Here is a 15929-nt window from a genome sequence, read left to right as displayed (position 1 = left end):
TATATATCCCTGACAAGGCATTCAGGCGCTTTACTGTGAGTTGAACAGTACAACCGGAAAGCAAGGTCAGTGGTCAGTCAAGCACAATAATGGATATTAAGTTCAACCTTCTACATTCAAGGAAAACATTCCATGCATTTTCTTCTGTTTATTTGAGATAAAATAAAAGGAATAAGATGACAGTAGGGCTTTGTGGAATTGTCCAGGTTATTGAAGAGATGAACAGAGGGGCTAAACTGGACAAGGTATTATTGGATTTCAGAGTGAGGAGGGTTGTGATCTATGAAAAGGAGTGTACCTAACAACTTACTTTGATGTTTTCTGTGTTGCAGATTTCACGATCAGGCAAAAAATCTGGCGCAGTGGGGGAACGGAGCGACATGAAGGCTTGATGTGCTACAAACAGGCTTTAGAGGAGCGATCAGAGCAGCGCCATACGCCTAAAGATACTTTGGAGGCTGAGAGTGGGGTCAGGGGTTTCGGAGGATGTGTATTGGGTGGGTGGGGTGAGACCTGTAAGCCCAATGGGCGTTGCGCCCCTGCTCGACCAGGACACAGGTTTATAATAGCAACATAACCTTCAAACCACCGACACAAGCTGTGAAGCAAATTCCAGTTCATCAATCTTTTCACAGACTGAATAAAAGATTACCTAGATACAATTTTAAAATAATAACCTGTTTTCATTTTATATTTTATTTAACAACATTAAAAAGAGGCACTTTAATAGTTAACCAGAATGTACAAAAAGCATTCTTCGCTTTCCACTCTCTGACAGAATATCAAAATAAAAACTTTTGACATATGCACTCAACCCAGCGTCTTCATCTGCAAATGTTTCAAACAATAGAATGCAGTTTATAAACAGAAGGAAGCCCTTTGACTGATGTTTAACTATGTCGGCCATTTTGTAAATTGCTTCAGTGCACCTTTAAGCGTCCTTGGACTAGCAGTCAAGGTCTTTGCACCTGAGTTTCCTTTCGAGTATTCGAAAGAGTTCAGTTTTGTACCTGTTACATAGTACTGCGAGGAGCCAGCATGAAGGATATCTTGCTATAAAGGCAAATGCTACTACTTTACCACTTCCTTTCTTTGAAGGAAGTCTGTGTTCACATTACAAAAATATAGCACCAGTAATGCACGGAAACAAAACATCAGATTGTCAGCACTGCTTTTGTCCTTTCTTAGTGTCCATTGACATGTATCTGAAGTTCCTATCACAAAATAATAGGCCGCGAAGTGCATCAGACTGAGATCATGGTTGAAATAGTACTAACCGCTGGGACAATAGTTGTCAGTCTTGTAGGAAAACACAAATTGTCACAAATTTAAAGGTGCAGCGCTCTAACAATATTTTATGCATTTACAATACAATATCTACAGTGGTCAATTAATAACGATATATTACAAATTAATTCGGCATCCCAGCAAAAATGCAGCATGAGATCAAAGAATGTTTGCCATTGTTATTCTTTTTCCACAATCTTCAGGGGATATTAGCTGTATTACTAATACTGACAAATGACTGACAGCTTCACCATCACATATGCAAATAGATTTGGCTTTAATGGGTAGCATCAACCATTAGTCGACTCTCAGCTGAAGAAAAGCATATCTTTGATTATCTTATAACAAATAATCTTCAATTTTCAGCTTTTTGCAGCTCAGCGCTCTTTGGATTGGTGCTGAATTGAATACGGTTCCTCTGATAGCAATCTCTAGACAGTGGGACATTTTCATCTAACCGCATCACTTCAGCAAATTGAGACAAATGCAAGCTCTTGATAAAGCTGGGTTATTTTCTTTTACCCAAAAAGATGACAATTTCAGTTCAAGGAAATCATCACCCACATGGTATTCCTGCTATTTGCACGATGAATCAAGGGAATTAAAGTAGATTAGTAGACAAAAAGCAAACTATTTCACAGCTGCAGCAGTGCAAGTTCGAGCAAGGGGGGGAGGGAAGAAGGGGTAATTATTCCGCAGAAAGGAAGCAACTCGCATTTTTTGCTCTTCTATGGAAAATTCAACCGAGAAAAGGGCCACTACCCACAGATTCTATTCTGAAGTGTCCCTTCGTAGAGGAATCTTGAAGCTAGTTAATTTCTGGCCAAAGAGTTTGCTTAGAAGATTGTTCTGTGATTCTGCTGTCCTGTGGTTGGGGCACTCAGTGGGCTTAACAAAGGCCTGGGCAGTTTTTTGCTTCTGTAAAGGAGGGTTGGGCCCTTTGGGCAGTAACTGGTGGAGGGTTTTGCTCTTGTTTACCCCACTGGAGAGGTGACGCCCCTCCACCTTCTTCTGCTTCTGGGTATCTAGTACCAGCTTTTTGATTTGGCTGCCTGCTCCTCCAGGTTTTGGCTTGTGGTAGTGGAGACCTTTGCTCAAAGTGTCCTCTCTTCCTAATGACACGGCAGGGTAGGCATGTGTCCGATCGTGCTTCTTCAAGCTTCCCGGGCAGTTGTTCTTGCCAGTGCCAACAACCACCACTTTGTTGTTTTTCATCTTCTCGTCCCTCTCCAGTTTCTCTCTGGTGCTCGAGCTGCTCTTGTAGCCAAGAGTCAAGTGATCTTTCCGTTTTTTGGGGTAGGTTTTTAAGGAATTGTTTAACAATGGTTTCACCTCGGGTTTACCAGGACTTGAGCTGCTGCATTTTACAGTGTTGATGACAGAAGGGATCTTCTGTTGGCTATTTGCAGTCTTGTGGTGGTTCCCTCGTACCTCCTTCATAATGTTCGCACTTCCCTCTCTGGTGGAAAACATGGTGTCAGGAGTGGCCTTCTCCTTGTAGGAACTCAATTTAGAAGAATAACCAATGCTTACAACATTTTGCACACTCAAAGGATGTCTGTTACTTGGCTGGGTTTCCATATTGCCCTTTTTCACAGGGGTGTGACTTCTTGAATTTGTACTTGAATCAGATGGTGCTGCCTTCTCAATCAAGGGCACAGGAACATCTGGTAGGACTTCTGTAGCACTCGCTTTTAATGAAACTTCTTCATTAGTTATATTATTTACTTGTGTATTTATGTATAACACTTTTTGAAATTCATTTGGCCCCACCTGATGCTCAGTCAACTCAATCAACTCTGTGCTCCTCTTTTCAGTGCATTGAAACGACTCTTCCATTGATTTATCTTGTAAACTTTGTGTCTCTCCCGGAAGAAACAACTTCCCACCTATATTCCTGAGTGGCAACTCTTCCTCTCCCTCTATATGTGGAGGCTGATCAGCACATACTTCAGGAAGCCCTTCTTCTGTTGGCTCTGGAACAAGTGTAACAATATCAGAACCCCCCCTTATTTCCAAACTCTCTGGAAAGTGAGGCGGAGGAGGCTTCATGTCAGCATCTTGTTTGCTGGGTTCATTGATTGAAAGAGTAGGGATGTCATCTAGTTCTGGGTCTCGTTTTAAATCACGTGGCATAGGTGGTGATAGACATGGGGGCATAGTGCTTAGCTGCGGGGACTCTTCCATCTCAGGAGGGAGGTTGCCAAGGTCTCCGGCCTCGTCCTCTATCTTTACTAGTGCCTCTGGCATACCACAGTTGTCCTCCGGATTGAAATGTTGGGGTGCTTTTATAGAATCAATGCATGAGGAATTGTCACTTGTGAGGTTGGCGTGTACAGGGTTTGGATCAATGATATATGACTCATGAAATGGTGGCAATCCTGGCATGTTTCTTCGCTTTTTGTTTGGTGGGGATCCGACACTTGGGTGAGCCTCTTTTCGTTTCTCACTTACTTCATTTCCTGTGGCATCTGGTCTCCTCACCCGCCTAAATCTGAAGGTCTTGCTGCCACCCACTAGGTGTTTCTCCATATGCCTGTCATATTGTTCCTTCTTTGAAAATGTGTAATTGCATGTACTGCATATGAATGATTTCTTGATAACATGCATGACATCTGCACACATTTCACATGCATACAGTGTGGTGTGTTTGATGTCGGAGTCCTCTGATATTTTATGCTGCTGCCGGATATGGCTTCTCAGCTCTTGCACATCCTGATAAAACACTGGACACCTATGGCATAAGAATATCTTCTGTAAACTGTGGACCACTAAGTGCCGCTGGAGCTTGAATGGCTTTGGAAACTGCTTTCCACAGTGATGGCAATCTCTGGAAGGGTCTTTGCATTGAGGATGAATTGGAGCATTTTTTTGACCCCCATCATTCCTTGGTGTAAACTCTGAAAGAGGACTGGGAGACTCGTTCAGATTGGGTTGGACTAGTGAAAACTTCTCTGCTGCTTCTTTCTGTTGCAAAAGTTCTGGAGGTGGGCTATTAGATTCTTTGAAATTGCTGGGAGACAACTTGCTTTGGGTACTAATGACTTCAGCTTCTTCACTGGTTTTTGATTCGTATTCTACTAGTTCCTCCGGGTCGCTAGTTTTTAAAGTGTTTCCTGAGCCAGATTGCTTGTCCGATTTGGTTGGTTTTCGATATATGAACCTGGTTAGAAAGGTGTGAACAGCAGCTTCGTCAGCAAAGCAGCCATGTAAACCCAACACAGACTGTGTCTGACCCTTTCGAGCAAACTGAGTTGCATGTTCCCTTAAATGCTCATTGTACATCCAGACATCAGAGATCTCCTTCAGGCACATCCCACAGACCCAAAAGCCAGCCTTGTTTTTGGCATGCTTCTCCTTCAAGTGGTCTTTTAGCTGTTCCCGGGAGCTAAACTTACGTTGAACACACATGTAGCAGGTCGGTGGAGGGCAGGGGTTGTGACTTAACTTATGATGGTTGAGTTCCCCTAAAGTACAGAACCACTGGAAGCAAGCCTTGCACTTATACTGCTTGTTTTTTGTCTTAAGATTCATATCACTGCGACTTTTAGTAGTTTTCCCTTCCTCAAATTTATTAGGGCTCTGGTTTGTATTTTCCTTGGGACTCATACTGTTTATGTCTAGGTCATCAGAGGTCTCTCTGAAATCGTTTAGAAAATTATTTCCACCTGTTTCTAATTTTGCATTGAGCAACTCCATGTCAATAGTGTGAAACTCTGATGGGCTTCTCCCTTTTTCACTGCCTTCTTGGGCAAGCTCTTCTGTATTGCATTCACGAAAGAAATGTCCGTCTTCGGTTTCACTTGAAGACTTTATAAAATGATCTTTAATTAAAAAACTGCCTATACGTTCCACAGGTCGGTCACTAACGGAAGAAGGCACATGCAATGGGGCTGTGTTCTCTGCCTGGTGGTTTTGGCACAAAAAGTTTAAAAGTGTTTCACTGTCCATATCTATGGTGTCCATCACAGGGCTCTGATGGTCATGATCTGTATTAAGCACAGCTGTTTCACACGAGTTTGAGTCAACATCGTTCTCGTTTGATTGGCCTCTGTGACATAAGTCTAGAATTAAGGAGTCATTAATTGGTATGGTTTCATACCTAGAAGGATCGCTCTTACTGCAGCTCATGAGATCAGTACTTTCACTAACAAAGGAAGTTCCAGGTTCAGTGGTGAGAATCTCTGTAGGATCGACCTCTCTGTTTGCGCGGGCAGCAAGTGGCAGATTTTTATTTCGCTTACCATATACACGTGTGCATTTCCTCCTAATGAAGTGATCATCTCTTGGAAACAGCATTGAAAATGTAATGTCATCATCAAAGAGACTGTGGATGTCTGACTCTTCAACACTCTTTGACAGGGTTTCTGAATGCTGCATCTGCCCGAGGTTTGAGTCTGCAGAGAAACACTCACCAACAAAAAGATTCTTAGGAGACCCTTCTGGTATTCCTTCTGAACTCATTTCTGCCTCGATAAGTCTTAACGTTTGCTGTATCACAACTGGACTTGAAGGCTCATATTCTAATGACTCGTTATGGTCTTCTGCATGAACTTTCATTGCATCATTATATAAAGTTTGGTTTCCTTCCAAACTTACTAAATTCTCTTGCTCTTTCTCACTTTCAATGTTCACATTCTGCTCCACCTGCCTTAAATACCCATCTATCCATCCTTGATCACAAACAGGACTTTCTCTGACAATGGTCTCTTTCTTCTCCTTGTGACCTTTTTCAGAATCACCAAACTCCGGCGTTGACACTTTCTTCGTTTTGGTAATGCTTCCAATGTTGGTCAACTTCTGGTTGCCACCACCTGCTTTATCTGCATCACATGACTGTTGGTTTTCACAGCCTCCGTTTTGTGTTTGGGTTGATACAATGCTGCTTGAAGGTTTTGGATATATAATTGCCTTTAAAATGTTTGTTTTGATGATGTTTAAAATTTCATCTGAGGGAGCTTTTGAGTCAGTGGAGGTGTCTACAAATGCTTTCACCTTTTTTTTTCTAACTTTACCAAGCTCAGTCTGTTTGCAGTTGTCGTTTGCATCTATTTCTCTACTTTGCTTCTGACACCTTTTCTCCCCTTTTTTCTGTGGTTGTTTATTGGTGGATTCTTCTCCCCTTGAATCATTCGACTGTCCTGCATTCTGCACGTTTATCAGTGGAGGTTCACACCCCATGTTACTGTTTTCTGCTGAGTCTTCAGTGTGTTCTTCTAATTTGTTCACAATGGTCTCTGTAGGAGGATTTGAAGAATCGTTTTGTTCAGGCTTTGGCAGAGAGATTTTGTAAGCATTTGTCCTGGATGTTTTACATGCTTTTCTTGGAAATACTACATCACTGTCATTGGGGGCTGTTGGTACTTTTTCACCATCGTGCTTTGTCTGATGTTTGCATGCCTTGTGTCTTGTTAAACCTGGTTTGGACCTAAAGGATGCTGAACAAATATCACAGGTCACTTGCAGCCCAGATGCCTTTCTGTCCTTGAGGTCACCATTGCCAGAAGCGAGGCCTAGACTTCGAAATATTGCTTTGCTCTTTTCACAGTTTAAAATGTTCAAAACCCCATTCATTACCGGGTCTAAATGCTCAGGAACACATGTACCCGATACACTAGTCTTCATAGAATTGTCTACGTTCTCTACCACTGCAGATCTCTCTTTGGGGCTCTTACTAATTGCTTCAGACATATGTGTGTCATTCAGGTAAAAATGGCCTCTTTCTTCTGTGCCTGGATGCTCATTCCCCAAATATGTAGGCTTTTCTTTACTGCAGCTGATACAGCTTAAAGGATCTTGCGGCAAGTGCTGACATTCTTTGTTGGGCCCAAAACAGTCTTCAGGTTTGGTTTTAGGCTGGAGGCGGGCACTTGATTCATTATCGGTATCATTCATTTCAGTAAAGAGATCCACAGACAGAGTGGAGTAGGCAGAATTGTCAGGGGAAGAGTGGCCCAGCTGCATGCCATCCATGCACATTAATTGTAAATCTGGAACCCTGGTTCCACTGGAGCGCGCATCATTCTCTTTGTGATGTGGCAGTGTGAGATCACTGTTTTCACACTTGGTCATCATTTCATTTAATTCCTTCTGGTCAGACGATGGTGGAAACGAGTGTGTGAAGCTGCTCAAGTTAAAGTGTCCTTCACTTTTCAATTGCCCATTGTCGCTTGTGCACAGCAGGGAATGCGGGCTAAGAAGTAGACCTTGTTCAGACTGCTCTAGGTTGCTCAGTAGATTATCTGCAAGACAAGTCCCGCTACATGCATCCACACCTGCCACAGTGGCATTGTAGTCGGGGGGAGTCAATGGGAACAAACCTGTGTCGTGAGTAGGTGCTTCATCAAAATTGCTTTGTGTAAGAGGAGCAAGGAATTCAGAATTTGAGTTGAGTTTTTGGGTAGCATCGTAGTCTGGCTGCTCAGATAACTGCATTTGAAAGTCAGGGATGTTTGAGCTTTCTGGGAGACTTTGTGACCCCTGTGAGTGACTAATGGGAGACTTTTCCTGCAAAGAATTAGAAGAATTGTCACAACAATAAGACGTGTTAAGGATTTCACTCATCTGTGTGTTGTTCTTTTTAGACATATTACTGTGTTTGGGGAAGATACTTTCCTCTGGCAGCAAATTATTACTGTTTTCATTCACTAAAAGGATGCAGGAGCTGTGAGGCTCACTCGGAGGTGGACCTTGGCACTGTGGCCACTCTTCTTCGCAACCACTGTTTAGTTCAGTTTGTGTGCTGCTAGAGCCACGGGGTGAAGGATAGGACAAACTCTCATCATGGCTTAAGTTATCACATGCCAGGTTGTCTTTGGTATCACACATGTACGGTGCTGGCTTCAAAGTGCTGTCTAAGGGCTCAATTTCAAACGAAATCTGGTTGGAAAATGCAGCGTCGCTGTGTTCCTGAAATGTCAAGGCTGCTTGGTTTTCATCTGCTTCTAGCAGATTGACTATCTGATCTTCTTTCTGTACCTCTTCTGACAGAAGGTTTTGGGTTGCATCCCTGAACGATAAAATGCTGTCATGGTTTTGTGAAATAGCATCCGTGCTGCTATTAATGTCGTCTAATGCTGAATATTCGTCTCTTAAATGATGCTGCCGTGCCTTACAAGTTTGTAGCTCGCTGTTCGCAGGTTTTGGGGAGTTAGCAGAGCAGGGTTTTGCTGCTGTGGGTGATTGGCCATCTGCCAACTCTGACGTGTTTTCCCCTTCCCTCAATTCTGACGTGAGAGATGTAAATTCTCCACTGATCCCTGGCTCTGTCCCAAAAGCTGTGTTGCAATCATTCTGTTGACAAACAGGGCTCCCTGATGGAATCTCCCCTTCACAGCTGCTGTTCCTATCAGTCTCCCCAGAAAGCACACCATCATCACTGGAAGCTGCATGTGCAGTAGAAAGAAGTCCTGGGAAGCAGGGCATCAACATTTCCTCTTCGTTAGTCTTCGCCGTCCTTGCCACGAAGAGCTGAAGCTCCTGTAACGGGTTGGCTGCTGACCCTTGCGGAGTCTGCACTCTGTTATCACAGCCTATTCCCTCTTTGTCCAAATTTGGTATATCAAACAGTAAATGCCTGCTGTCCTCACTATCCGCATAAACGGATGGGAATACTGGGCCTGCCTGCTGCCGGTCTTCATCACCTAAGCTACTTTCCTCAGGGTTTGAAGTTGCATGCCCTTGCAAAGTCTTATGAGCCAATGTCCTGCTTGACAGGTCTACCTCTGACTCCGGGAAGAGTTTATGAGATGCAGATGTCATGTCTGGGAGTGGTACAGCTTTCTCTTGAAACTCAAGTTCAGATTGGAAATTTGAAGCATGACTTTGGAAAGGCTCCAGTTTGGGTGGATCATTGAAGGATTTCTCGAGTCTATTTTGCTCTTGACGACCATTCTTTGCTTGTTTGTTGCTAATAGGTTGCACGGCCTCCTCTTGTTTAGACGGCCCATCTGCAGTACGTTTTGGCACTGAAGGCTCGTTGGCAGTAGGTTTAGGGCACTTTACTGAAGTGGCTATAACATTTTGTACACAATGTTCATCAGAAAATACAGATGAGACAACATCACAAACCAAGTTTGGCGATTCATAACTTCTTACTTCAGACATATTCATTTGTGCAACAGAAACATTCTTCAGAGTATCTGTACAAGGACTAATTTCTTCATTAGGAACATATGTGTCAAGTAAATCAGAACCTTTTAAAATCGACTGATGTGTTGGATGCTCAATAGATTCAGGTGGAACAGAGTAATTCCAGGAACTCCTAGGTGTTTCGTAACATTCATTTACAGTTGGGTGAGGGATTGTATTATCTTCCAAGTTGCTACTAACAAAAGCCATTGCTTGTGTCTGGCAAGGACTGGTAAGGTCATTGAGCTGGTCTGACAAAAATAAGCTCTTGGCATTCTCTGATGCGTGATTCGAAGGTGAAATCGGATACTGACTTGAGTCCTTGCTAAACGTTTGGCTCTTCACATGCTCTGAGTCGGGCTGGGCAAGGATGTGGCTATTTGGCTGGCTGGTTTGAAGCTGACTTTCTAGTTCTGTTACCAACCGCTTGATTGCAAGTTCGTCGACTGACATGCTGTTCATAAAAGCCGCATGAGAACTTGCAATAGTATCGCTGGAAATTTGCCCGGATGAAACAATATGGATGCCATCATGCTCCTGATTCTCTGGATTATGAAAATTATCTTGTGACAACAACGGAGACATTTCTTGCATTAATTCCCAGTCCTTTTCTGCTAAGAAAGGAGCAAATTGATGATCAAACAATGGTGTCTTATTGCACGGATTAGTTTCACCTGTGTAGGGTACAAAATTGTCTTTGGTCACAGAAACACTGGCATACAAAGTGCTGTCATATTCTGATACAGGAATTTCTCCAAATAATGACACAGAATCAAAGTTAAGAGGCGAGCCCACTTTCTTCTGTGTAGTGTCTGCTTTGAATGAGCCCATATCCTGAACTTTGTGTTCATATGAGCTTGGGTTAACATCGCCTGGGCACGAGTTGTTTTCTACGGCAAGAGGTTTGGCAAACAGGTGTGAATCATAATAGTGGAGTACATCCTTTTGCTCATAAACATCATTGCTTTTGCCATAAGAACTGCACACATTAGTCGTCATTGAGAAATCCACAGAATGAGCGCCTTGCTTATAATATCCAAAGTCTTTAGGATCATCACACAGCCTAAGTTCCTTTGAGTAAGACATCCCAGTCTCAGTGCTGGGATCATGAACAGCATTGCTCACTGTATTGGCAACATGCGATGATTTCATTAATTCCTCTGTATGGTAATCACTTGTGTTCTCACTATATGCTGGAAATTGATGGGTATCATTTTGATGGGTCGTTGTCATATCTGACTGACATTCAGAGTCAATGTCAGAGTAGCTAGTGGCTGCGTGGTCTTTATCGGGTGACTTGTTCTGGCAGAGAAGAGCTTCTTGGTGGCTACTGGTTGTCCCATAGATGGGGAGTTGTTTTTGCCTTGCTGGTGACTCAGTAACCTCATTTACACAGATTGCTTGAGCAATATTGATCTTTCCTTGACATGCTTTGGAGCCAGCAAACAAAAATTTGGCAGAGCCGAATCTTTTTGTACCTCTTGAAAAGTCCGACTGTTCACTAAGTTTTTCCTTTGAAAAGTCTTTGGTGGCTAATACTGATACATTGACATCATGGCCAGTTTTGCAGTTAGATTTATTGACATATTTTCTCTTACCATCAACTTCCTTTTCGTTTCCAGAATCGGTCAGCTCTGCGCTTTTGCAGTTTCGATCTGTTTCGCTGGAGACACTACTGGACGAAGACCTACTGTTTCTTCGCCTCACCCTTAGTGGATAAGACTCTTTGCTAGCAGTTTCACAGTCTGAGTCCCTAGAATGTTTCTGAATGTCTTTTGTCTTGCTACATTTCCAAGCGGTCACCTCTTTTGTACTTTCAATCAGTCCGCAATGCTTGCTTGTGAAAGTATATTTCAATGTTTCTTTAGGCTGGATTTTGGTATGTTTCTTTCCATATTCTACATCATCGTCTGAATCGGATACATAGTCATACTCCCCAAATGAAAGGCTTTGCTTTGCTTTGAGTGGCGCTTCACTAACTGGTTGCAGCTGTGTGCTTCTATCACTTTTAACATGCAATTTATTATGTTTATTTTTCTGTTGTACAATTTTCTGGATAAGCTCCTTACTCCAGGTACCAGGTTTCCTCTTCTTTTTGTCTCTCACATAGGCTCTTTGAGGTTTACTGTTTAGCTCATCTTTGGTTTGGTCAATGGTACTTGAACCAACTTTACCCTTCTGGCAGGAACCCACACCTTTTCTGTTAGGCTGCTTCTTAGCCAAATTACCCATTTCATGGGGATTTGCAGTTACTGACACTGGTAAATGATTATTAGGCTTTCCTGTGATTTTCGGCTTTACTTTTTTATCAAACTCCTTTTTTTCATACAATGTGTTTCCTATTTTTTGGCCCTTGATTCCATCTTCTACGGTTGTTGGCTGTAGCTGTCGTGTCCCAGTATCTATGAACTTGGTGGCCACACCTTTTGTTTCTCCGTGTCTTCTTCCAGAGCTTCGGTTGTTTTCTGGATGATTTGGTCGATTGTCCTTATCAGCGCAAAATACATTTTTGGTCTGATAGCCCTGCTGTTCAACCAGTTCTTTGGCTTTAAATGTACTCTCATTTGGTAAGTTATCTTTTATCTTGTAGGGCTGAGCCTTAATCATGGAAAGTTCTTCATCAACAAATGCATCCATAAAACTGCTGTCTATCTCAGGGTTATCTGACTGATAACCCAGGCCATTTAATGCTTCAGTGATAAGACTATCTAGCTTTGCTTCGTCAATTTCCAAGTCAGAAGAGTTGACAGATGGCAAGTTTGCTGTTGAGCCATTAAACAGGTTGGCTTTCAGTAGCTCCTCCCTTGTGTCCCCTTTGCCATCTCCTCCTAGCAGAAAGTCACCATATTTGTTTGAGGCCTGCACATGCAGGTGCACATCAGATAAACCTTTGGGAAGTAGCAACCCCGGAACTGGACGGGAAGGTTTCAATGAACTAACCCCTACTTTCCTGCACTCTGGCCCTCGGGAGGACTCTTTCGGCTCACTCTGAAACATAGTGTGCAGGCCGCAATACTGACGGTGCTCAAGAAACGAAGACAAATTGCTGTAGTTTTGGTCACATTGCTTGCAAGTCAGGAGAACATCAAGCTGGTCTAAACTTGCGCTGCTTAGAGAGTTGGCAAGGAGGTGATGGGAGGAGTAAGGCGGAGGGGGCGGTTCATTTTCAGAGTTATTTATGCAACCATTACTTGCATCATTGTTCTGTTTGTGGAACTGCTTCTCTTGAAGGTATCTGGATACATGTTCATCTTTGCTGACTTCAGATGGGAACAAGAAGTTTTTCGTAGAATCGGTTTGATGATATGGAAGTGAGCTGGGATGCAAGGGGTCCACAGATAGGAATCCTTTATTCTCCTTGGGGTGAGACGATTGATTGTAGAAAGAAGTAGGCGTAAGTGCAGTAGATAGTTGGCTCTCTTCAGAGCTTGGATTGTTGGGGCTGCTAGACATTGGTGAAAGTGAGGAACATGTGCTACTGGATAAGGTGTTGGGGATGGGAGAAGAAAGGGGGGATTCCAATGGAGAGGTTGTTACTAACACTGACAGCGGCAAAGCTGTAGTTTGGTTTGATGAATTTCTTCCAGGTCCCACTGGTACTGACTGGTTCATAGAAAACAGCAGATTTTTGTTTCTGGGGTCACATACTGGAGATCCTGTATCTGTTACACTGTCTTGGAAATAGATGTTATTATTTGAACCACAATTTTGCACAGCAAAGTCTTTGCTCTGGCTTGCAACTTCTTCACCAGACCTGGATTCAGAATTGTGATAGCCAGTTGCTTTGTTTAAGGCATAGTTATTCTGCATGGGATTGTCTGCTCGCCATTCAGTATTATTACATGGGAAAACAGAGTTGCCACTCTCTAGTTGCCTAGACAAGTCTGTCCTATTCTGGTTAGGTATCACACTTGTAAGAGGCCCTGGCTGCCAAGACATCCTGGAACTTTTCAACATGTGTCTCTGCTCAACATTAGGTTGACACTGGTAAGTGAACTGACTTTCAGAAGGGGTAGGGTATGGAACGGTATTTTTGTCAGTTGATAGATAGGCAGTGCTTTCTCCATCCCACATGTGGGCGTGGCTTTGTGCTGTTGGCAAACTACTTTTATCAAAAGGCACTGGTCCTGCATTTGCATTGTTCACAGAAGAGCTATTATAGCCTTTTACCTGAAAGGGCACTTGGGGTAGGGAATTTGGTGGCATATTCCTTCTAAGAGGGGGGATTTGATTTGGTAAACTCTCCTTTGATGTCAGCTGTCTCTTGTTGGCCGGAGTCGTTATGCTATTACTATGTAAACTAAAATTGCTGGATGAAAATACTGCTTTGCTGTCTTGGAAAGTGCTTACAGTTTGATCACTAGCACCAGAAGAAGTTATAGCACCAGAAGACGAAATAGCACCATTAAGGTCAGTGGAATGTTCATTCCTTCCTTTGTAGCAAGGTGGAGGGACTGGGTGCTGTGCCCCCGGAGCTTGCTGTGTATGAAAATATGGAGTCTGCTGAGAAGGGAGGCCATATGTCCGATTATCTTTTAATAAATTATCATAAGCACCGTTGACAGATTTTTCTAGTCCATCGGCTGATGAAGAATGGAAGGCAAAACCACCGTGGACTGCATGGTTAGTAGCTAATGCCTCATCCAAGTAATCTTGGCCGGTTGCTTCATTGCAAAATGCATCGGGATTGGCATTGTGCAGTGACTGAAACGAATACTGATAAGGCACAGATCCAATACTATGTTGACTTGACTTGCTGCCATCAGAAAATGGACCTGCTTTCTGTACAGACACGCCATATGCCGCACATGTAAAGTTCTTTTCGGGCGAATGCCAAGAGTCTGTTCCAGTGGCCTGAAATTCCAAGAAATGCAGCTGTTCATTGGTATTGGAGCCTTCGTTGTCAATGGCAGTCGCTTGCTGTAATTTCAGGCTGTGGTGTTGGCGTGGAGTTGCTTTGGTCTGTGAGGTAGAGTTGGTGGAGGTAAGGCTAGAGGAGACATCTTGGAAGCATCTATGAAAGCTGAGATCATCTTGCTGGACCTCTGTCTCCCGCTCAGGAATACCGGGAACAGGGAAACGGTAGCTTCCTGATATGGGTCCATTGTTCACCTCTAACTTCTTTGGTGGTGTTACCTTTTGTTGGGGGTAGGCAATCCCAATAGTAGGGTTTGGTCTCGAATTGGTAATACTCAGTCTGTATAGCTGATGCTGTGTGCGATCACCTTTCCCGGACCTTTTAGCCTTCTCTCTAGCTCTGCTCTTCCCACTAGGAGACAGGGGGCTGATTTTCCCACTGTTCCATATTCCATCACTGGAGAACTTTGGTCTGTTATAGAGCGACTTGAAGTCTATCTTTCCCGCCTGCTGGGGTCGGATCACGGCCTCCCTTTGGTTTTGTGGTTCCTTGTCTTTGAAGCCAAACTGAGGCCCATTATTGTTACAGCCACGGGAATACAAGTCAGAGTTGTCTGCCAGTTTATGGTCCATGTCCCTGCCATCTTTTCCAGCAAAAAGTTCAAGGGAAAACTCTTTCTCTGAGTGCTTGGGGCCTGATTCTGTGTTGCTGATGGCGTAAGCATGCTTGGTTTCGCCCGTCATGGTACTGCAACGCAGGGCTATGGTGCGCTCGCTGCCTTGGGTGCTTCAGCATTGAGGTCCTTCATCATAGACCAGGCAAGGTCAGCATTCTTGACAGGCTCCTGTGAGGTGCTTAGAAGAAAACGGCACTGCTCGACGCCCATGTTCCTCGCTGCTCCTCAGGTGGCTGGGGATGGAAGCGACAGCAGAGGGACGGCTCATAACTCCACAGGAAACCTGAACGAGAAAGAGACAAAATAAGGCATGAGAAGAGCCACAAGAAAGCAATATTATATAGATTTGTTAAGAGGAAATTACAAGAATGGTACAGTGATATTTTAAAAACCTTTTGTAAAAACGCAGCTTTTACATTTATTGACCTTTGCTATGAAGTGTACAAAACAAAACAGTTGGATTGTACAACATACATTTAAAGTATCAGTCCTTGTTTTTTAAGGCATACACAAACACACACACTCTCACTCTCTCTTCTCTCTCTATTCTATAGATTTCAAAAGAAACTGTTCCAAGGCTTAGGCCAACGCATTAATTGAATAAAACAAAAAACGAGTTCTGAAGGGCAACCATTTTAAATTGCGAGCTTTCCAAATGAAACACATGAGACCCCCAATTTTCCTAACTTTCCTTAAAATCCTAGGTTACTGAAATCATGTTGACGATGAACCACAAAATTACTTAATAAATCAGTACTCAAAAGCTTAGGGTACCGCAGAGTTCATGTGTTCCCTAGATTTTGAGGAAGTTGGTTGCTCTCCTCCTGAGTGCATGTGTTTGGACTGAGCTTTTATGCTCTGTTTCATTTTAAGGCGCGCAAAACATGTGTCAGCAGTTAGTTGCTTAAATTGTATTCTTGATGAACACAGAGGTATTTTTCTGTAAAGTTATTTTCTCGTACCACTTCCTAATGTGCT

At 43.2% G+C, this 15929-nt stretch overlaps 1 protein-coding gene across 1 annotated transcript in view; it reads right to left on the bottom strand.

Moving 5' to 3' along the window:
• Positions 1-680: 680 nt before the first annotated feature.
• Positions 681-15929, bottom strand: part of ZNF469 (zinc finger protein 469) — a 181453-nt gene continuing 166204 nt past the window's right edge. Inside the window, exon 2 of the mRNA XM_069216363.1 lies at positions 681-15234. Within this exon, the coding sequence (XP_069072464.1) occupies positions 2059-15018 (12960 nt within the window). The 5' untranslated portion in view covers positions 15019-15234 and the 3' untranslated portion in view covers positions 681-2058. The remainder of the gene's footprint in view (positions 15235-15929) is intronic.

This window comes from Pleurodeles waltl, chromosome 12 (genome assembly GCF_031143425.1).
Source record: "Pleurodeles waltl isolate 20211129_DDA chromosome 12, aPleWal1.hap1.20221129, whole genome shotgun sequence".
In the NCBI taxonomy this organism is placed as follows: domain Eukaryota; kingdom Metazoa; phylum Chordata; class Amphibia; order Caudata; family Salamandridae; genus Pleurodeles; species Pleurodeles waltl.
Note: the sequence above shows the minus strand (reverse complement) of the source record. Positions and strands in the feature narration are given on the sequence as shown.